This window comes from Anabas testudineus, chromosome 24, assembly GCF_900324465.2.
Source record: "Anabas testudineus chromosome 24, fAnaTes1.2, whole genome shotgun sequence".
NCBI classification, from domain to species: domain Eukaryota; kingdom Metazoa; phylum Chordata; class Actinopteri; order Anabantiformes; family Anabantidae; genus Anabas; species Anabas testudineus.
Genome location: NC_046632.1, coordinates 1,718,269 through 1,741,270, shown reverse-complemented (window position 1 = coordinate 1,741,270; position 23,002 = coordinate 1,718,269). Strand labels below are relative to the sequence as shown.

Sequence of the window (23,002 nt, the reverse complement as noted above, 5' to 3'; positions counted from 1 at the left end):
ACACATTCAGTAGCTAGACGTGATTTCATGTGAGCATGTAGAGGTGAAATAACTCCAAGAGAACAAGAAATGTGGTCTAGTGATGCCTGGTTGGGGTGACAGAGGTCCCTTTCTATAGCTACTATAGTTAAGGCAGAGGAAAGTTTAAAAATGGGTATTATTCATAGATGTATGGAAATAATAAATAGAATTGTACTGTATTGATATATATGTATTTCTTTACAATAGTTCATTTAGAGTACATTTCAAAATGCTGTGGAAAAAAAGACATAAGTGAGCGCCGTCTTGGACTACTGTAGTCAATATTACACAGAGTGAATTCACATCATCCATCAAAATATAATAAAAACCTGTCAACTGCAAAACCTAAGCACAGGTAAAAGCTTTAGTCTGGGAGTTTTTTTTTTTTTTTTTTGCATAGGACTTGTTTGACAGTAATTTGTCTTCCACTGGAGCCTCATGCTCAGTAATACTTGTGATAAGTGTCTTAATGTATCCTCGCTGTGAGTCAGTTCGACTTCGGAGACGTGCACTAAAGGGAGGGGAAAACCTTTTGAATAGCTGCTGGTTTTGATCCCCGTCAGATAAAACTGAGCAGGTTGCAACCCCCCCCCCCCACCACCACCACCACCACCACCCCAGATCTGTTTGCCAGACTGTCAGAACACACTGAAGGAACATACATGAAGAGTTCACTTCCAAAATGCTTTACAAGTACATTTTATATGAAAATGTATTACCTGAAGCTTGTATTTAAAGCTGCATTAGTTCATATTTTTGTAATGTGTATGGGGTCACTTTCAGTGAAGAACCGATAGAATAGAATTCCCCCCTCAGATCTACTGAGCATTTTAGGCTCTTTTAGCTCATAGCTTTGTTTTGTTTACCTGCGAGCTCTGCACTTATTAACTAAACAGCAGATGGACAAAGTACCAGCAACACGCTAATAATAAAAGATCTAGCTGCTATAGAAACACAAGGCTTTGTGGAGAATAATACAAAGCTAAAATGAGACTTATTAGACTTGTATTCAGGTGGTTAAAAGCCCCAGGGTTCTGGGGATTTTAGAGGTAAGAAAAAGTCAAAAATCATATTGACTTTTGTGGCCTGCACACACTTAAAGACTAGCTAAGAGTTCCAAAGACTGGACTGTTCACACTTCAAACAGTTTCCACCAGAGATCACCATATTCTACTCTTTGACAGTCTAGAATCAGCACACATCTTACAACTGAGTATCATGTGGGCCACACATTTGAAGACTGGTCAGTTACTACTGGAAGTACCTGTAGTAAACAATATCACAAATTTGAAAAAGTAATGTTTAATAAAATTCCTTATGAGAATGACTGGTAGAAACCTAGGTGTGAACAGTCATTTAGAAAAAATCCATCTTTGAATCCATCAACTTTAACAATACATTATTGTGTGTATTATGTTTTGTAGATAAGGTTGTCAACATATATTTTTTAAACATAATGTGAATTTCTGTTTTTATTTATTATTATTTCCTTTGTATTAGTTGCTGGCTGGTAGTGATTTTGCAGCCTTTGATGTGGAAACTGGGGTTCAAATCCCGGCTGTGGCCTTACAATTACCCTGCCTTTGCTTTGTAGCTTGTAAGTCGCTTTGGATAAAAGCAAATGAATAAATGTAATGTTTAACAACAAATTTCTCATTAACTGATGTAATCTTGCTAGCTTATGTACACACTAACAAATCACAGAGGTTTAGCTTCTTTTTTTTTTTTTTTAAGACCATGAAGAGTGAATGAAAATGAGAGAGATTACAGAACTAAGTGGATCATAGGCTAGTCCGAAGGTGACTTTGCCTCTCTGTAAGGTGATTAAGGAGATAATAGAAATTTGTTGGGTTTTCAGTGCTTGTTACACTGCCCCCAAGTGGCCAAAAACAATCAATTAATGCAGCTTTAAATATGTGTAAAATATACAGATCCAGCCTGCAAAAGGTTTTGTCAAACATCTAAAGTTACCTGTTTTCTTATGAAAACAAATCATATCACAAATCATACATATTACATCATATTCAATTTTCATATTCAAAAATCTTTAAACATGTATTTTAGAGTGAAACCTTTTCCATCAAAGTTCCATCAACTGCTTGTTGTTTTTCTCTTTAAAACTGGAATAAATTAAAAAAACAAACAAAAAAAACAAACAAAACAAACAATGTATCTGTCTTTTTACATAACTACCACAATTTGGAAGCAAATGTCCTCAACCCTCAATATCGACTGTAATAAATCCACCTAGCTGCTGCAGAAAAAGACATAGTCTGGAACAGACTCTCTCTTACTGAGAGAAGGGTAGGTGTTACTTTGAGGATCAGTGGCACCGATAACAGGAATCCTGGACACAACGTCATCAGTTCAACACTAAAAACACATTTTCTATTTGTAAAATTGTGGTTTTACAAAAGGACAGAGGTCCAGTTCTTTTTTCATCCACATGGTGTCAGTGTTTCCTAATGCACAGTGGGTCGTTGGGTGCGTTCTTTAATACAATCTGGTCATGTGACCTACTTCTATTCTAACCTGTTTTAAGTGTGTTCAGTGGTGGATCAAGTTTGAGATGCTTTGCAAGTAAAAATATATTATAACTATCTTAAAATACAAGCTAGCAAAGTAAATTATGTATTTTCAGCAAATATACTAGTGTTCTATTCAGTTTATGTTGCTGGATTATTATTACTGGTGTGTTGCTGCAGCTACTGTAGTCATGGTGCAGCTAATCTGAACTACTTAATAGTAATAAACAGTGGGTAGAACAGGGATAGTTGGAAAACAAAGCAGGACAGTGGCCCCTGTTCTACACAGTTGAGTAGTTCAGGACAAAATCATGGTCTTAAAAATACTAATCTATGTATAAAACATATCCTAATGTGTAGAGGTGCTGGCAAAAGGGTTGTGGGTGAAGGTCACCCTTTTAAATAATCAGAGAAAGATGAATTATTTCTTTGTGTTTGCCTTTGTTCTGTAGATTCTTCTTTACTGTAATTTCAGAGTAATGCCTGAAGTGCTGGGCAGATCCTGGAAGACAAGGGCAAGACAGGGCCAGGTGAAGTGGACCCATATGATGCAGCTAGCTTGACTGCATATTGTAGCTACAGAAGTAAGCTAGGTAGTTACCTGAAGCTCTTAAATAAATGTAAAAAGATATGCATTTCCATCTGAAATGTAGTGGAGTAGTACATTTAAAGTAGCATTAAATAGAAATACTGTAAGTAACTTGAATATGTCCATAAAACGAGATTTTGTCATTCTGGGAGCGTATGCCTACTTATTAGCTTTCTTTTCTGCCAAATTGGCCATTTTCAGGATATGCATCATTTGACAAGATATAGTTTGAAAACACACAAAAAAGTACACTGGCTTTTTTACACTTAAATTGTGTAAATGAGAGCATTAGATGCTGTGTTAGGTGGGGGTTTTGTTAGCCAGGCTAACAACCGTTTAGTATACCACTGTACCTCACTGTTCTCATTTATATTGATGCTAAGCTAAGCTAACTGGTTGCTGGTGGTAGCTTCCTGCTTCATACAGGTCATACTCAGGATACATACAAAAGGTATCAGAGTTCTTCTCTAATTTCTATATTTATAGGCCATCACTGCCTGTGTGTATTAGAAAACGCACCCATTGTCTTTGAATGTGCCCTAGCCTCAATTCAATGTCTGCTCAGTGCTTCTGAGGAAGGGAGTGGAAGAGGATGGTTGTTCAGGTGAGAAAACTAACCCCATGTTTGTTTCCAGCTCTTTGCAGATTTTCTCTTGCGGTTTAGCGGTCAGTGCAGTTCTTATAAGTAAAAAGAGAACATGCATAAAGTAACAAACGCACATCACACACACACACACACACACACACACTCAAAACACTCATAGGGCAACAGTAATAATAAAACCTAAAAAAACTATCTGACATCAGGCAGTAACAGTTTCAAGAAGCATATAAGTGGAGTGGGAGGCTGTACCGTTAGCTGCCCTGTACATTTAAGCACACGTTCGTGTTCAGAAACCTTTAAAGTCTTGGGTGTCCACAACAAGCTGGGTGTCGGAGCAAAGTGTCCACCAACAGCTCCCGAAGAAGAAGACACTGTGGAGCTGCTGGCCACAAATAAGAGGCGTCCAGCGTCCTGCAAACACTGTCGTCGTCAGAGGAAACAAAGCTGGGCTGTCACATGATCCTCATCTCTAAGGGTAGTGGAGTGACTCACAATATATAGAACTGAGAGCTGTAAAAAGATGTTCCTTATGATTCAATTCTAGATAAAGAGAGGTTGGAATATAGAAACCCTATAATAAAAGGTTAAATTGCGCATTTAGTATTTCCCTGCAATTCCATCAGCTAAAGAGCTGATTAATCTGTGTAGAAACATTGACTCTTTTTCTTTGTAAAAGGACAGGGTTAGCTCGAACCTTTCTTTTGATTATCCAAAGTAATAGTACATTTAACATGACAGTAAAGGGTTTTTTCCTCCTGTGTTTCCTTTCATCTGATAGTTTCCATTCATAGCAATATTTACAATGACATCAACTATCAAGGTAAACTTGAAAACTCTAGCAAACAAGCAAGTGAAAAAAAAATCAAATACAAAAAGATGCTATGTAATGTACATATATGAACACAGCTGCGATTCTTCCTCATGAGGAAGATGTTTGTAAGTGCCATGGTTTGGAGTCTGTGTGTGTGACGCCTTCACTTCTATCTTACATTATTTTCAGTTTTAAAAATAGTTCACCGGCCTGATGAGGCCCAACTTCTTGTTAGAACATTTTGGTTCCTATGTTTGTTGGCCTTTGTGTCGCAATGCCACTGAAGGCCATCATATAGGAGGTCAAAGGTGAGGGAGGGTTTGAAAACTGTGGATGGTGGACTTGGAATGATGTAATGCACAGAGGGAGGTCCGACCAAGATACGGCTGGCGATGGGGTCCAGTGACATCTGCTGAGGTTGTTAAGGGTTTGTTGAAGGAGTATGAGGAGTGGACTCCTCTGCTGGTTCGGCAGCAGCTGGGAGCCTCAGTAACGGTGGGTGTGGTGGGTGTACTGAGAGCTCACCTGGGACGACGAGGAGTATCCCATGGTGCTTTGTGGCTGGGTGGAGCCTTGGACGTTGCTTTGATAGCCAAGGCGGGAGCTGGAGTGCTGATGGATGAAGATAAAACACAGGAGTGAGCTGCTCAATGTTACCATGAAGATCTCCTGTCTTTGACTTTGTGTGACCATGTGCTACTTAATGCATTTTAAACTAGGGCTAAGATTAAAGACTTGATTCTGCTGTGTACGTCCATGGTGACATCATCAATGTTATCCTATCCATGGAATATTCAGTATGATACCCTGGAGGCATGGACTAATGTGGGTGTTTAAATTCCAGAAAGTTAATAAAGGATAACCAATGTGCACATGACCCCTGTGCTGAATTTGTGGCTCGACTTGAAAAGTGATGCAACCGCTATGTTACCCGACAGAGTTTGAGCAGTTTTGCAAAGAATACTGGAGGAAAATTGCAGCATTGCAACTGATTGCATTACAATGTTCTCCTATCGCCATCCTTTGTGGTCCCCCCATTTTTTGAACTCAACTTTAACCAGTAAAAATATTTTTGGGAAGCCGATTTGTGAAGCTGGCTGTGAGGCATGAGGCCCTTAGCTGAACTGATTGCTTGTCTACACTGCACAGTCCAGGTCACATGTCATAACACTGTATCTATTCAGGAGAATGATAGGAGAGTGGGATCGCCTGTGGGATAGTGGAATGTGGGATCAATGAGGGGAAAAGTAGGACTTTGACAGTGACAGCACACTCACAGAGTGCTGGTGTGTCAGTGCACCCCACTGGTTTATTTATACATCTGCTGAGGCTATCTCACACTAGCCTCAACCCTGCTATAAATATCTCCATACGTGTTATACTTATACAGTGTGTGCACCTGATAGTGTCACACACCCTCGCCTCCATGTGGCCTCACTGATAGAGCACACTTAAACAGAGACAGCGAAGGTCAAAGCGGTCACCTTTATCACACTCTGCTCTCTGCACTCATCGACATGTGCTCTCCATGTGAATACCACATTTCCTCACACTGGTCCCACCACTCAGACATCGGCCTCTCCCTGGCTCTTTGATAAGACTCGAGCTAAAGATATAACCAACGCCAGAGTAACAAATACAAGTTCCCACTGCTGAAGAGAGGAGAAAGAAGTGCTACTGATGACTCTAAATGCAATCTATAATTATATCAAAGCCTTTCTTTAAATGGTAATACTTTTTGCTTCTGGAAAAATATAGAAGTGTCATCTAATCATTGTGCCGTTGTTGAAGCCTTATTTTAGCGATTTGGTGGAAACCATCCTTTCTTCTATTACTGCAGTGTTTCCTGTGCCACTGGCGACAACACAGGCCTAAAGCAGCAGGTTTCAAGCCCCTGTGCTTAACTGTCAGTGAGGTGTTCTCTACACTAAGTGCTGCAGATTTTTTCTCCAAACTCTCAGTTTGAGTGTTATCTGTCTCTGAGGTTGCTTTGCAGACCTCATGTATTGACCTTTGGGCTGAGGCCACAGTCACTTTCGTTTGATGATCTTCAGTGCATCAATGCCGCAGAGCAGAATGCTGCACCTCAGTATGTACTGTCTTTCTGCCCAGCAGACTGTTGCATGTGAAAGCTTTCTTGCATTAAAAAGTAACAGGGACTCAACACTTGAGCAGAAGTGTTTAATGTCTGTTGTAGGGCTTGTGTTTCTTTCTTCTCACTTCACAAATCAACAACATGCCTTCCTTTTGCATAACTCTAGATAAAACACACATATAGATTAAACACAGGTAGTATTGCTATGTAGCAGTTTTCTAATTGATTTACAATATTACTCAAAATGTACAAGAGTTCATTAAAGGCATAAATACCAGTATTTATAACATGCATGCTGATCATAAAATAAGGGGAGAGAGAAGTGCAACAGGCTCCAGTCAATCAAATGTGGCTATTGCGTCTATCTGAGTGTCTAGTGTCTATGTCTGAGCATCTTGGTGAAAGCATTATTAGCTCTTACAGACAGTCACTATCAAGTCATTGGGAATATCTCAAACTGCCACCTTATAGTGGTGGAGGGGTTTGTGTGCTTGAATGATTCTAGGAGCTATTTTGTCAGGGGCTTAAAGCCCCTTGTAGGTTCTTTCAAGGCAAACAGGTCCTAAGTGATGGGCCAGTTCTTGCCCATGGGACCCAGCTGGGCACAGCCCAAAGGAGGGATGTGGGCCTGCCTTCCTGTAGGAGAGTTCCTCTGCGACCCAATCCCTGGACAAAGAATTTGGCTATTAGATCATGGAATGTCACCTTGCTGGGGAGGAAAGAGCCTGAACTTGTGCGAGAGGTGGAGAGGTACTGACTAGAGATAGTCGGGCTCACCTCTACGCATGGCTTGTGCTCTGGAACCCATCTCCTTGAGAGAGGTTAGACTCTCTTCTACTCTGGAGTGGAGCAGTGAGAGGCAATGGGCTACATTGGGCTGGCTTATAGTTCCCCAGCTCAGCCGCAATGTATTGGAATTTTCCCCGGTGGATAAGAGTCGCTTCCCTACGCCTTCAGGTAGGGGATAGGTCTCTCACTTTAGTTTGGCCAAGCACACTGCACCCCAGGTGGTCGCAGAAGCAAAAACTCAGACCTGGGAGGAGTTCTGTGATGCCATAGAGGAGGACTATCGGTCAGCCTTGAAGCTGCTGGCAAAGCTTTCAGCGCCCACAGAAAAGCTAAGCAGTGCTCTGTCAACACTGTTTACAGTGGAGGTGGTACATTGTTGGACGGTGGAAGGCCGACACGCCTTCTGCAGAGGAAGCAGAGCATGTGAACTGGGGTTGTCCTTCACCCTGGCTGAAGTCACTAAGGTAGTTGGTAAGCTCCTCTGTAGCAAGGCACCAGGGGTGGATGACATTCACCCCTGTAGGACTGTCGGGCTGATACGCCAGTATAGCATGGTGGTCAGGGACAGTGCCACTGAACTGGCAGACAGTGGTGGTAGTCCCTCTTTTCAAGAAGGGGGACCAAAGAAGGGGGAGTAAAGGGTGTATTCCAAGGGTGTATTCCACACTCCTCAGCCTCCCCGGGAAAGTCTATGCCAGAGTGCTGAAAAGGAGAATAAGCCAGGAATCAAACCTGGAATTCAGCAGGAATTATGATCGTGGGTTCATGGGAGTTCACCCAACCAGTACACATGTGCTTTGTGGACTTTGGGAAGGCTTTCGACCATGTCCCTCATGGTACTGTTAGGGTCTGGTCCCTGTAAGGGTACTGGGGCGGTTTACAGCCAAGTGTGAAGCGGCTGGGATGCGAATCAGCACCTCCAAGTCTGACGCCATGGTTCTTAACTGGAAAGAGTTGGCCTGCCCTCTCCCGGTTGAAGGAGAGATCCTGCCTCCAGTGGAGGAGTTTAATAATCTTAGGTTCTTGTTCACGAGTAAGTGAAAGATGGAGCGTGAGATTGACAGAAAGATCCTTGCATCGGTAACAGTAATGCGGTCAATGTACAGGTTTGTTGTGGTGAAGAAGATTAATCGATTTTACAGTCAATCTACGTTCCTACCCTCACCTATGGTCATGAAGTCATGACCGAAGGTCACAGATACAAGTAGCCGAAATGAGTTTCCTCCGCAGAGTGGCTGGGCACCCCCTTAAAGGTAGGGTGAGGAGCTCTGTCACCGGGTAGGAGCATCAAGAGGAGTCAGCTGAGGTGGCTTGGGCATCTGTTTCGGATGCCCCTGGGACCCGTCACTGGGGAGGTGTTCCTGAAATGTCCCTCTGGGAGGAGGCCTCGGGGAAGACCCAGGACACGTTGGAGGGACTATGCGTCTCGGTTGGCCTGTAGGCAGACCAATAACACATCTCCTCTTAAGCTGCTGGTGTAAAAATCCTACTAACCTGGTACTCTGACTGTAGTACCCCTGTGCCTGAGGAGGCCCCAGAGGGCCCAATGCGAGGTTTCTTGTTGGGCGGCCCCTGGTCCTGACCATGTTGTAAACCTCCGCCGGTAGTGGCCCCTGTGGCTCCGGCAGTGCCATTAGTTTGGGCAGAGTTTTGCTGGGAGGGTGCCTGCTGGGCTGTTGTCTGCTGCTGGTTCTGGGCCTGATTTTGGCCTGTCGTCTGCTGGTGCTGCTGGGTCTGGTTCTGCAGACAGAAGCACAGGGCAACCGACAGATGCTTAACAAAACTGATTTGATTTTGGCTCCAAGAAATAGCTATACAAATAAAATTTGTATTGAATTAAAGAAACAAACTTAAACTAACTGTGTGAAATCTGTTTTTAGCTGTTTGCTCTAGTCTCATCTGTAAGTTCTTCTTTTTTTACCCAGCCTCTGTGACCAACTTTCTTTCTGATGAGTCAAACACCATCTAACTTGGCAAAACTACATCTAGCTAAGGGAGACCTGAGCTGGACATGAAAAATTACCATACAGCGGATCATACAAAGAAGGTAACTCAGCCCAAAGCCACCAGGTTGTGTTATTTAGACAGTAATGACGGCTCATGTTTTGTGTTATACGACATAAATAAAAAAAAACATCTATTACACAGATGTTTTCACATTCGCAGAAGTAGCCAGCTGAAGTGGTCACATCTGCACTGTTAGCTTACCTTGTAAAGCTTTCCACGTGATGGACTTCTTACATCTGGGTACAATTCAGTGGACTTTATTTGTGTCATATGCAAAGACTAAGAGGTCATAATTTATCTCCTCTTCCTCATCGTTTGCTGTCTGTCAGCCCAGAGCTGGGACATACATGATGATGGTGTTATATATATATATATATATATATATACACATATATATATAACACCATATTATATATATATATATATATATATATATATATATATATATATATATATATATATATATATATATACATACACACACACACACACACACACACATACATATATATATATATATACATACATACACACACACACATATACTGTGTGTGTGTGTGTATATATATATATATATATATATATATATATATATATATATATATATATATATATATACTGTATATATATATATATATATATATATACTGTATATCTATATATATATAGATTATACACTGTATATCTATATACAGTTTTTTTTTATTATTAAAATTGGCAGTTAAACGGCTTCTGCTAACTTTTGCTACAGCTGTTTTCCAAAGCAACAACAGTCATTGTAAAAAACTGATGATATACTTCTAATTTTAAATAAAAGAGCCATGCTAAAGGTTTCCTGTGGAGTTCTGCAGTGCTGTGAAGGTGTTTCTCTCTTAGCTGTACTTGTTCTTTTGCCTTGTCCGTGCACATGTGGACATAAACACATGCACATATGACTAGAAGGAATGGAGCCTATAGAGTCGTGCCACTATCTACTGCCACACTAGTCTACTGTTCAGCAGGTGGCTGTCACAAACATCCCACCTCTAACCTGAGTTCCGTGAGAACTTTGCATATTAATAGAAGCCCCATGGGCTGTGTAGTGTAATGTTCCTAAATACAGTGAATGAGCAATGCAAGAATTAAAAAAATGCAAGATTATTAAAATCAGTACTGTTTACTCAGATTCTGGGAAACCTGCTCCTTAAATGTGAACCTTGGGTTGGTTCTGTAGAATAAAGGTTACTTTACCAACAAGTGGATGTCCAGCTTTGGCATTTAACATGATGATGCTGTATGACACATGTTAAATCAGGATAATTACCTTCTCAGTTTTCTCCTCTGACTCGTCTTCATTGAGAAACTCTCGTTTTGGGTAGGGGATCTGACACCCAGCAAACACACTGGACACAATCAGACAGAAATCAGTGGTTATAAGGTCTCTTTATTAACATCTTACCACTCCAACACCTAAACCCAGGAAGAATTCATTCCTCATACTTAAATAGAACTTTCCCTTTGTTGAATCAAGACAAAGCAAAACATCTTGCATAAGTTTATGCTCACTCAGTGGTTGGTAGAGGATCCTCCAGGAAGTACGGGTCCTGCAGCGCCTGCTCTGATGTGATTCTTTTGGTGGGGTCCATAGTGAGGAGTTTCTGGAGCTGGAGACAAAGGAACCACACACATAATGTCAAAATGCTTTAGCATGTTCTCATCTTTAAAGAGTGTAGAGCTTGTTAGTCTCACTGATGTGCACCCTGCACGTGTGTATGCGTATGGTAAACATAAACAGTAGGAATGTAACAGTTCTGAAACTGGCATTTGATAGAAACATTTTATGGCTGTTAATTTAACACATTCATTTTTTCATTACTTTTATTTGTATTTGTCAGCTTTTTTCTCGTCCCTTTTTTCTGTATGAAAGGAAATATGCACATGGAGAATAACTCAGCATACAGCTTATATCTTACAAATATCATTTTTTAAAATGATAGCAGTGTTTACTAGGAGTCATATAATGGTAATGTTAATATGTTTGGCTATTAACTATTGGCAACACATCTGGATAAATAGTGAGCACAACATGTACAGCATATACTGAACATTGAAATGCTGGGCAACTGTGTTTTGTTGATTTGAATATTCTGCAAAGTCTACAATATGTTGTCTGTTCCACTTGGGGTAAATATATTAGTTCACTTTAGGTTAAAGCTGAACCAGGAAACAGAAGCTACAGGACATGCAGCTCTTACTGGTGCTGTGACTTTTGGTGTTACAAGATCTAATCTGTTTAACCGCTATCATTTAGCCAAAAGAGATAACACAGAAATATGTCAAATATCAGGTTATTTTATATATATATATATATATATATATATATATATATATATATATATATATATATATATATATATATATATATATATATATATATATATATATATATATATATATATATATATATATATATATATATATATATATATATATATATATATATATATAGTGTGTGCGTGCATGAGTACATACCAACAGGAAAACTTTGCTGTCCGGTTTGACTTTATGCTTCTCCATGTATTTGATTAAGCTGCTGTTTGCATACCTGCAAGACCAGACAACACAAAGATACAGTTCGACTGTGTGTTGTTATTTGTTTACTGAACTATGAGTTGCTGATTGTCACATTATCAGAATATCCACTCACGTTGTCCTCCTGAAGTCCTTCTGCAGAGTGGGGTACTCTGGCATCTTCCTAATGTCTTCCCAGTCCTTATCTGTGGAATGTACAATCACACATCCAAGATAATGATTTAACACAAGCAGTACAACTTCATACAGTGCATGGCTTGCCGTTTTTGGTTTTCATCAGCTTTAACAAAACAGACTATTAGATTATTTAAAAAGAACATGTTGGCTTCAAGCTCTTTTCTCAGATCTTACTGTTTGTGCACACTTGTAAGTTCTCTGCATTGTGCTGTGTGTAGTTACAGTTACAGTGCAGTACAGTACAGTGTGTGGCAGACCTGCGGGGAAACCCATGACGCTGAATATCCTGTCCAGCTGGTCGTGGTGAAAGGGGTTACTGGTTTTGATGTCTTCTTGGCGACAGTGAAAGATGGGCTCTGACGTTAGCAGCTCCGCAAAGATGCAGCCAATTGCCCAAATATCTGATGCACACATGCATAAAACACACGCACACACACGCACACACACAGGCGCCACTTAGTCTGAGTGTTCTTGTACATTAGCTACAGTGCATTAGTCTTCCCAGAATTAATGAGTCTGTTTTTTCAAGCGTGTTGGAAGATAGATTTTACGTTTGTACGACACAGATGGCTGTTCATGTTAAATATAAAAACCTTTGTAAAGTTTTTCTTTTTAAGTAGCTAGTTGGGAGTGAAAAGGAAGATGGGAAACAAGGGGACAGAAAGGAGCAAGATATGCAATATACTGTACGTCCCCATCCACAATCTAACTGTGGACGCTGTGCATCTGAGGCGCACACTGGAAACAGCACAGTGTCCCCTGCTGGGTGTGAACCACTGAGTGTTGTTTCTTATTCCAGGAATGATAAAAATAGACACAGCTGCTTGATTCTTGGTGAAGACCGTGGATCACATGGGCACCTTCTCAGCCAGCACACTCATTAACTAAAAGTTAACACAAACCTACATAACAATCCTTGTGCAGAGACTATACAACCCCAATTCCAAAAAAGTACACTATGTAAAATCTACAGAAATAAAATGCAATGATTTGCAAATCTCATGAATCCATATTTTTTTCACAATGCAACATTGCAGCAACAAATGATCAAACTATTTAAGAATAATGTTCCTCAAAGTAAAACTGCCAACTTCAAATATATCATTAACTACAGTTCATAATATCAACAAAAGATTCTGAGGATCTGGAGGAATTTCTGTGCACTAGGAACAAGGCTGAAACCTGCCAGTGATCTTCAATGTCCCAAAACTCCAGAAACTGGTCTCCTTAGTTCCCAGATGTTTGCAGAAGAGGGGATGCTACACCATGATGAACATGGTCCTGTCAAAACTGTTTAAGAGACATGTTGCTGCTATCGATTTAAAAATGACCTTTTTCTTTTATTTAGATGGTCGATTTTCTCAATTTAAATATTTCATGCGTTGTCTGTGTTCTATTGTGAATACACTATGAATTTGATATGATTTGCTAATCATTGCATTCTGTTTTCATGTCGATTTTACACAGCATCCCAACTGTTTTTGGAATTAGGTTTTTATGTTCATGGCTGTTTTAAACAAAGACATACCAAAAGAGCTACTCCCCAACTCACCAATAGCTTTGGTATAATGCCGGGCCCCCAGCAGAAGCTCAGGGGCCCTGTACCAGAATGTCACCACCACAGGGTCGAGGTCCGCCAGAGGTTTGAGAGGAGAGTTGAAGAGTCTGGCAAAACCCATGTCGGCTGAAGGAGGTGAGGAGGAGAAGATAGGTGCAGTTAGCAAACAAGCACAACATCACAAGACTCATGTGAGTGTTGTGATGTTGAGGCCTGGAGCATTTTGTTTCATGGCTGAGTCAATTCACATAGTACAAACACCAAATCATCACCTCTGCTCCCACAGAGAGGAGCACTCTCTCTTATTGAGATTTAAATGAAATAAATAAATACATTTATTAATTAATTTGGCAACATGACATTCTGGGCCAGTTTTATCAATCAATCCTGTACAGACCTAACCCAAGAGTAAAGAAATCTATCACTTTCAAACATATTTGCTGCATCTTTATGTTGGCACATACTTTAATCTCTGGAAATAATCAGTTAATTTTCTCCAGTGTTTTTCTTCAATAGCATTTGCATTCCTTTGTAAGGTCGATTTGTTTCAGTAAAATGCTTATAGCTTTGGCTGACATGAAAAAAATGTATATCTGTCGTATCTCTGGCAAGTGGTGCATGTTTTCTTTGCCATAGTTTTCACCTTTCAGGCTACATACAAGCTGCCTGCAGCCTTAAAGGAATACGTACAGAAATGGCATCACATCCTCTGCATGCTTTTTGGTTTCAAAAATTATTCTAAAAGGACACTAATCCTAAAAAGATTTTACATTAATACAATTTATTTGAAAAATTTAGTTTATTGTTATTGCTTTAGTGTTTCTTTTTTGGTAATGTGCATATTTTCTCAGGAAGTGATGGCTCCAAAATCACAGTAAGTAATGAAATGTAAAACTTGTCCGAAAAAAGTAAGGGTGAGTCAGTCAGAGGAAGATGAACTCACACCTGCTGTCAATCTTTGCCTTTGTTTTATTCAAATCACTTTCTTAGTGATCAGACCACCTGTATGGGTGAATGTGAGCGTGTGAAAAACTATAACTTTAGAATTTCACCTCCAATTTACAATATCACAAAAAATATGTCTATCTCTTGAACTGTAAACCTGTTCTTGCTGGTGCAGCTGTGTGCAATAACAGTCTCATCAGCATCAGTTGTAGATAATCTAGTTGCACTAAAACAATAACTGAGTGAATACACAAAAATAGAATCCAGCATTGCAGCTGGAGCTTCCAACAGTCTCTTGGCCAGCTGGCTTATGTAACAGCACTGATCTGAGCTCCCTGTCGACCTCTGAGTAAGAAGGTGAACCGCTTTGCCCATTATGACAATCAAACAAGTCAACAGCCTCACTGACCCTGACCCTCACTGTGATAGTAGTCTAATTTACAAATGCAATCAGTCAAGCAGAAATATTTCTTTCTTACCGATTTTAACTCTTCCTCGTTCAGGACCTTCACCCATCACTAGGATGTTAGCTGGTTTCTGCAGAAGACAGAGAAACATTAGATACTATGTATAATATGTCTTGTTAAGTCTCAGGAGAGAACATACATCAATTCTAACAGTCATATGGGACAATACTAGAAATACATCCATTTTATCCCAGAATACCATTGGATTTGGACTTGCCTGTTGGTCAGGAAAGCACCCAGCCACATGACTATGTCAATCAGCCATTTTGCAAGTGTGTACCTCTCATGGTTTCTTATGACAGCCCACACAGAAATGCAGTAAAAACACCCTCACACACCTGGCACTGTTCATCTGTTTTTTGGATGTGGAACAAACACTATTCACTTATTTGCACAGTTTTTTTGAGCATTTATTATGAAGATCAGCTCCTACTGGAGCAGAGGCTGATGAGAACAGTGAGATTTAATGAAGACATTAAAGTTGCAGACCATACAACCAAAACCATGAATATATATATATATATATATATATATATATATATATATATATATATATATATATATATATATATATATATATATATATATATATATATATATATATATATATATATACACACAATTATTATTGCTTCGAGTTTCTTGACTTAAGTCAATATCTTACTTTTAGCTATATACCTATACACATCTAGCAAACACGAAGCAACATTAACATCCTGTTTAAGTCATGCTTCTAGCAACTTTGCCAACAAAAGTCCACAAGTTATTTTCATGTCTAATTTGCTTTCCTTTTCCTTTCTGGAGGGAAATACCTGACTTTTTAGGTGCTCACATATTTTATTATATTCACTGGCTAGTTTGCCTGTGGTCAGGGGTTAAGTGACAAATTCCGACTAAAGAGTTGAAAGGATGTGGCTGAAAACACCTCCTACTAAAAAATAGGTTAATGACATGAAAAAATATATATCAAAAATGATATAACAAACTGACACATACTGGAAAAATTGTCTTCTTGTACATCACACTGTTTCAGAGCTTGAAGTTTCAAATCAGAATTACCAACCAATTCCTACTAAGCATGTGGTATTTTCCCCCTTTACATTCTACATTCAAAAAATCTAGCAAGCTGCATTGATAAGCCTGTAAAGGTTCACAAAACTATTTCTGGCTCTGGGACTCCACACATCAACACTGAGATTTTAAACAATAATTTCCTAGACGTGTCGGATTTAGTCGACAGGGACAATAATGACTCATCCAGAAAGTCACGAAAGATCCCACAAAATCATCCAACGAACTGCAGACCTCTCTCACCTCAATAAAAGTCTGTTGTCATGACTCTACTTTCTCATAGACATTCAAAGGCACATTAGGGTTCATCTGAATTCTGGCACAACACACCTAGATCCTAGAACCTCTAACTGTTTCGGGAAATGTCCAACTGATGAGTGAAATGTTATTTGAAACTGTTTGGTCAACAGGGGTTTTGTTATATGTGGAGTCAACCTAACAGAAAAAGAGGCCATCACAGCTATAGTCAAGCATGGAGGTGGCAGTGTAATCTTGTGGAAATGCTTTGGACTTGCTATAACTGAGGGAAACATAAATTCTTCTCTATCTACCAGAGAATCCTGCATTAGAACATCATTAGTGAGATGAACCTGAAGAACAACTGGGTTATTCAGCAAGACGATAATCCTAGGCAAGAGTAAATCGACCTTCGAATGGATCAAATCCAATTCCAGCTGTCTTTGGGTGAGAGATAGGGTCAAATCTAATTCCAGCTGTCTTCGGGTGAGAGATAGGTTGCCAGTCTACGACAGAGCTGACATATAGACACAACAACAACAACAACAACCAGTCATACAAAATGGGCAATTTAGATTCACCAACTCATCCAACATGCGTGTCTTTGGACTGTGGAAGAAGCTGAAGTACTCTGGGAAAACGTACGCAGGCAGAGGTAGAACGTGCAAACTCCACACAGAAAGGCACCTGGCTGACTGGTGGATTCAAACCCAGGGCTGTCTAGCTGTGAGGTGACAGTGCTAATAGTCACACCACAAGCCACCTTTAAAAAATACAATTATCATCTGAAGCCTGGACTTTGTGTTTTGTGTTTGAAGATCAGAAAAACCTATTAAATAAAGATTTCAAAACATATAGAAAAGCAATCAGGAGGGTGGACCAATATTTATTTCACAGTACTGTACTTGCAGAGGGACAGAAATCATGTGTTTTTAGGTTGACAGTTGATTTCTAATGCAGTAGGACGCATCAGCTCGTTGTCAAACTATCGATTCTCTCTGGGTTTCTGTGTGAATGTGGAGCCTCTGGCTAGGCAGGCTCAGATCTGCCTGGCAAACACGGCTTGTTGCTATAGAAACAGCACTAATAATGAGATCTATAATTCATGCCCACAACACGACATGCAGCAATTGGCAAACACAAAGACAAGCATCTCTTAAAAGGCCAGAGGAGTTCAGGCTCACCAGCTCCTCTTACAAATTCGAAATATGCCTAACTGAATTCAAATACCAGGCATAAACATGCTCATTGTGGTTGTTTGGAAAACAGTTATGACTTGAGTGTTTAGTAAAAGGCCTGGGTGAGCGTCAGTGTCTCTTCCACATGCAAACATGCATGAAACATAACAGCTGAGGTGGAGGAGTTAATGTTTCTGATTAAATAAATGACCTAAAAACAACACAGTAAGTGTTACTGGAGAGAGGGACCAGATGAGTGGAGGTAAAATACGGTGTTTCAATGAAATATAGTACTTGTTTAAGATATGCACTAGTGATATTCTGATAAATGCACCAAATTGTGCTTTATACCCCAACATTTTGACTTCCTCTAGAATTGTTAGAGTGAAATCAATCAGTTACAGTTGGCTGTTTTTTTTAAATGGATCAGGAGCCGAGGGAAAATAAACACATTCCATCCCACTGAGGACCGCTGAGCTCCATCCTTGGGGAAATGGCCCTCTTATACAAAACCATCTATATCTTTGTCTTAAAAATTAGGCCAGCTGGAGGCTGTGTACAGAATGTGCAACTTGATAAACAGGCTTTCCTAAATCTGAACGGCTGCAGACAACCACAAGATGAAAATGAAGATAGAGAAATTACCTGGCATTACCTGCATGACTTGGATCACTTTGACGCATTGTGGTGTTGTGGAAAAACAGCTGAAGCTCCATTCCAGAACACTACTTTTGCCTACATAGCAACATACAGTCAGTGGCCACTTTATTAGCTACACATGTACAGTGTAATACAATCAAATACAGAAGCTCTACCCATAAATTAAAGTTTAAAGTTTCTTGTTGAAACTGCCAGAATGGTGATACGTTTTTTATTGAGGTCAAAGTGGATGGTGTCATATTTGACGGCATTATGATAAGAGGTGTTTCTAATACTTTGGCCACTTATTTACTTAAATGATTAAACACATCAATAATCAGCTAATTCAAGCCCTACCAACACATACAGGGTACATATCCTATTTAAGTGCAATAGTTTTTCTTACTAGATCAAACTAATTTAATAATCTAATAGTGACTAATAATAAAGTCTTTTAATTGTGACACTACATAACACATACACAAAACACATCAGGTTCAGCAAAGTGCAGCACAGCAAGCAGGATGACCAAAAGAATGACTTTTAAATAACAAAATAACTGATATAAACATAATATAAAATTAATATTCAGATCACTATATCACTACAGATTCTTATTCACTACAATTTCTGTCCTTCTTTGGATTGTATGTTGTTTACTAGCACACTTGAACAACAATGTATACAGTATATTAGGGTAGTTGTTTGAAAATTGAAAAGATGAAAATTCTCTCAGTCTGCTGGTTGGTCGTATCTTTATGTAGGCTCCTGTATCATCCTCTTTGGCCTCATATATAATAAACAGACTATTTTGCTTTATATCAGTCACAGTACAGCTCTGATGGCATGCCACTGGCAGCTGTACTAATACTATTAATATGTTATCTATAACTAAAAATCCCAACCAATCATTGTCATTGTTTCCCTTCCTAAGAGGTAGTTTGGACATGTCTACTCATCTACTCAAACAAGTACTCAACAGTCTTCTTTGTGGTGGTTTCCTGTCACACAAATCATGTCAGGGCACATTTTTTAGAGGCTGCTACATTGTGACCAAGGCGAGAAAAGTTGGCTAATGTTCTCAGTCAAATAGCCCACTCAACCAATCAGAAAAAATAGGTGTAGCCCTGATCTAAACTGATGACGCACAGTACATCCGTCAAAGCTTTAAAAACAAATGCCACATCACAGGAGGCCCAGCTCCTTAGGGCAAGACTCAGCAGTCCATCTGCATGTGTCAAATGACGAGGTCCATTCCTCCGAAGACAGGACAGAGAAGACAGTGTGGCGTAAAGGAAGCCATAAATGTCAAGGTTGAACAACCCTCCCTCAACAGCAGAGGTGGCCTAAGGCACAATCTATCAACAAGTTGCAATGCAGTTCTTTCATCAACCCAGGTGGTTTTACAGTTACTGTAACTGTTTCCAGTCGTTCCAAACACATGAAACCCACAGGTTAGCCCTAACCCTAACCCAAACCCAAACCATTACCCTAAGCCAGAGTGTTAGCAACATAATGGCTATGCAGACTTCATACCAACCTGGATGTCTAAGAATCTTTAACACATACAACTCAATTAGATTTGAACTTTTGTACAAAGGTGTTAACGTGATCAGCATCACGTTTACTTAAATTGGATTTCTGACCTAGATGTTATCCATCCATCGATCATCCTAACCGCTTGTCCTCTTAAGGGTGGTGGGAATGCTGGAGCCTATCCCAGCTGTCATTGAGTGAGTGGTGGGGTACACCCTGGACAGGTCACCAGTCTATCACAGAGCTGACACACAGAGACAGACAAACATTAACATTCACTCCTATGGACAATTTAGAGTCACCAATTAACCTAACATGCATGTCTTTGGACACTAGGTGGAAGCTGGAGTAACTGGAGAAACCCCACACAGACACAGGAGAGAACATGCAAACTCAGAAAGAAACACAGAAAGATGAACAAAAGAGCTGATTGTTGTTTTCTACCTACCATTATTTATGACAACTCATATTCCATTTGCAGTCTTGACTATTTGTTTTTATTGGTTGTATTTTGATGACTTCTTTGTGACACAAGAGAAGATACAAAACAAGCAAACAAACGGGTTCAGTAAAGTGTAGCACAGTGAGCTGGATGACAGACGCCAAAGCTCTACAATAGGCCTCATTCAGGAAGCGCTTGTAAGACCAAATTCCTTTTCAAGTGGCATTTATAACTCAAAGACAGCTTCTGCACTTAGGATATTTTTTCCAAGGTGTGAACTAAGTGGTTCAGAACCTGTCATTAGTCACTTACATGTGGCCTGCTGTTCTCCACAGATAGAAAACACTTTGACTAAATCTAACAAATTAAGTAATTTGTGCTTATGGCTGCCTGGGTCTTGTTTTCCTGTTTTGTTCCAGCCACTCCAACATCCTCATTCTCTTGCTTCAATAACATTGAATAAGAGTCGACTTTAGACTCACAGAAAGGCTGGACTAATGCTACGTTTGGCCCACATCATACCCAGCAGAAGCATTGCTTTGACAGACAGACACAGAGGTAGAGGCAGAAGGTGAGCTCCCTTCAAGGTCCAGAGCCTAGAATGCAGAGATGCATTGCTTAGATAGATTTCTGGTCTCAATCTTCCCTGGGATTCACAGACAACAGCCGACTGCCCTTCCAACTTAGCCATAGTCGCCCCATGATGAGGGCAGCACACCTCTTTCCACCAGCTTCCCACACAAGGTCTGCCTTATCTCTGCTTTACAGGCACTACAAGATATGAAGACAAACATCTGCTTTACTGCACTTTTTACTTTAAAACTCCATTAACTGGGGAATATTCAGAATAATAATAAATATACTGCAAATACTGTTACTATATCATGATTACTATGAGTCTGATTTTTAGATTTTATGATGCTCCTTAGCATAATTTGATACATATCTTCACACAGCATCTTAAAACCTTTATTGAACAACACAAAGTAGGTGCGACCTCTGGGTAAGTGTTAGTACTGGTTCAGACCTTGTAAAGAACCAGTTTGCTTTTCCTTGGGCTAAAGAGCCACCACAGAGTCATGGCATTAGGTCACTACAGTGTTTGCATATGTTTGTGGTTTCACAGCAACACTTGCACCAAGCACAACAACAAGCAACAGCTCTGCCATGACTTTATGATGGTACACTGGCATCTAATGTGTTTGTGCTGCTCGTTGTGCCTGCAATGGTCATTACGTCCAACAAAAAATATAATTACCTAAAACATTTTAATTATTGTTGTCACTAAACTTAGAAAGTTCATTAGCCTTTTCTTAGCTTTTGTCATTAGTTATCTACCTAGTATCTACACTAGTGAGAATCGCACTGTAGTTAAACAAATCTAGTAAATAATACACTCACTTTTTTTCCCCAACAAAGCTTTCGTTGGTCTTAAAGGCCACCATAATCATGCCCCCGGACTCTGACATAAGCGTTTCTTGATTACAGACCAGCAAAGGTTTGGTACCACTCCGGAACCAGTTTTCTAGGCAAAGAGCTCGTTCCTTAACTGTCAAAACACAAAGAGCTGGTTTGAAATTAAGCACTGGCTCCAAGCCCACTCTGGAATAGGCTTGGTGAAATGATTATTACAGGAGTCACTGACTTTTTTTATTTTTATTTTTTTGTAGCAGCTAACGATATCTTAAGTCAGTTCCTTTTAATATCTGTCACACTACAGCTCTGACGACCCGCTGTTGACAGCTGTATTACCAATACTATCTACTTGTTGTATTTGATCTTCCAATACTGACACTCCACTTGCTATGTTTCTGTCTGCTGATTACAGTAGCTGAACACTTCTGCTTTTTATTCTTTCGTAACAGTTAGAGTACTTATTATGCTAATGATCTAACCTTGTGAACTTGCATTACTAAGCCTGAATTAGCGATTTACAGGTTTGTATAGTTATGGGAGCTTGAAGATTTTCCTGCATGAGAATTACCTGTCAGGTCACATACTGTAACTTCACATCATTTCCCTGGGTTTATTTATGAAAAGTAAGTGTGGACAAGACTGGAAAAGACTGAAACTGAAAGGCAACTGTATCAAAGATTTCCTATTTTAATATCACACTTCATGATTCTTCTTCTATAATGTGTCAAGTGGAATAATACAGTATATTTCTTACTACTACTGAGCAAATTCTCAGTGGTCTGTCTTAACTATAGAATTATCTTCCCCGTGTTCCTGCATAGTGTGGGATGACAGCATTAAAGAGCCAAGAAAACAATAATGTATTCATAAAGTACAGTATATACATATAGTAGGTTTGTTGATCCGATTTACAGATCACCTTCAGTAATTTCCCCTGACAGTGACTACTGGTACAGTACGCTGAGGTCTGCTTTTGCTTTGGCCTGGTGGCTTGCTTAGTCAGCATCTTGACTTAGCTTGTCTCATGCAGGGCGGTGGACTCAGTACTAGCTACGGACTGTTACATAACTCTGTGTAGGCACAGAGTGGGAGGTGGGGGAGGCACACAGCAAACACCTTGGTTATAGGGGTGGGCGGGACAGAGAGGAAGGAGTGGAGCAATGGATGGACAAGTGGGGGATGGGAGCTATGCAGTGGTGCAATGCAAAACACATGTCGATTTCTGTGGTGCAGAGATGCAGAGCATGCTTCACGCCACAGCACAATGTACAGTTATGTTACGGCAGTGCTGGAGCAATTAAAGATGCGCTGATTGAAGCACCTT

The 23,002-nt window shown here is 39.9% G+C and overlaps 1 protein-coding gene across 1 annotated transcript in view; it reads right to left on the bottom strand.

The window, feature by feature from the left end:
• Positions 1–397: 397 nt before the first annotated feature.
• Positions 398–23,002, bottom strand: part of cdk19 (cyclin-dependent kinase 19) — a 57,445-nt gene continuing 34,840 nt past the window's right edge. Inside the window, exons 5-13 of the mRNA XM_026341003.1 lie at positions 15,172–15,229; positions 13,742–13,873; positions 12,447–12,590; positions 12,128–12,197; positions 11,953–12,025; positions 10,987–11,084; positions 10,745–10,823; positions 8,929–9,174; positions 398–5,162 (exon numbers count right to left, since the gene is read on the bottom strand). Coding sequence (XP_026196788.1) covers positions 5,037–5,162; positions 8,929–9,174; positions 10,745–10,823; positions 10,987–11,084; positions 11,953–12,025; positions 12,128–12,197; positions 12,447–12,590; positions 13,742–13,873; positions 15,172–15,229 — 1,026 coding nt within the window. The 3' untranslated portion in view covers positions 398–5,036. The remainder of the gene's footprint in view (positions 5,163–8,928; positions 9,175–10,744; positions 10,824–10,986; positions 11,085–11,952; positions 12,026–12,127; positions 12,198–12,446; positions 12,591–13,741; positions 13,874–15,171; positions 15,230–23,002) is intronic.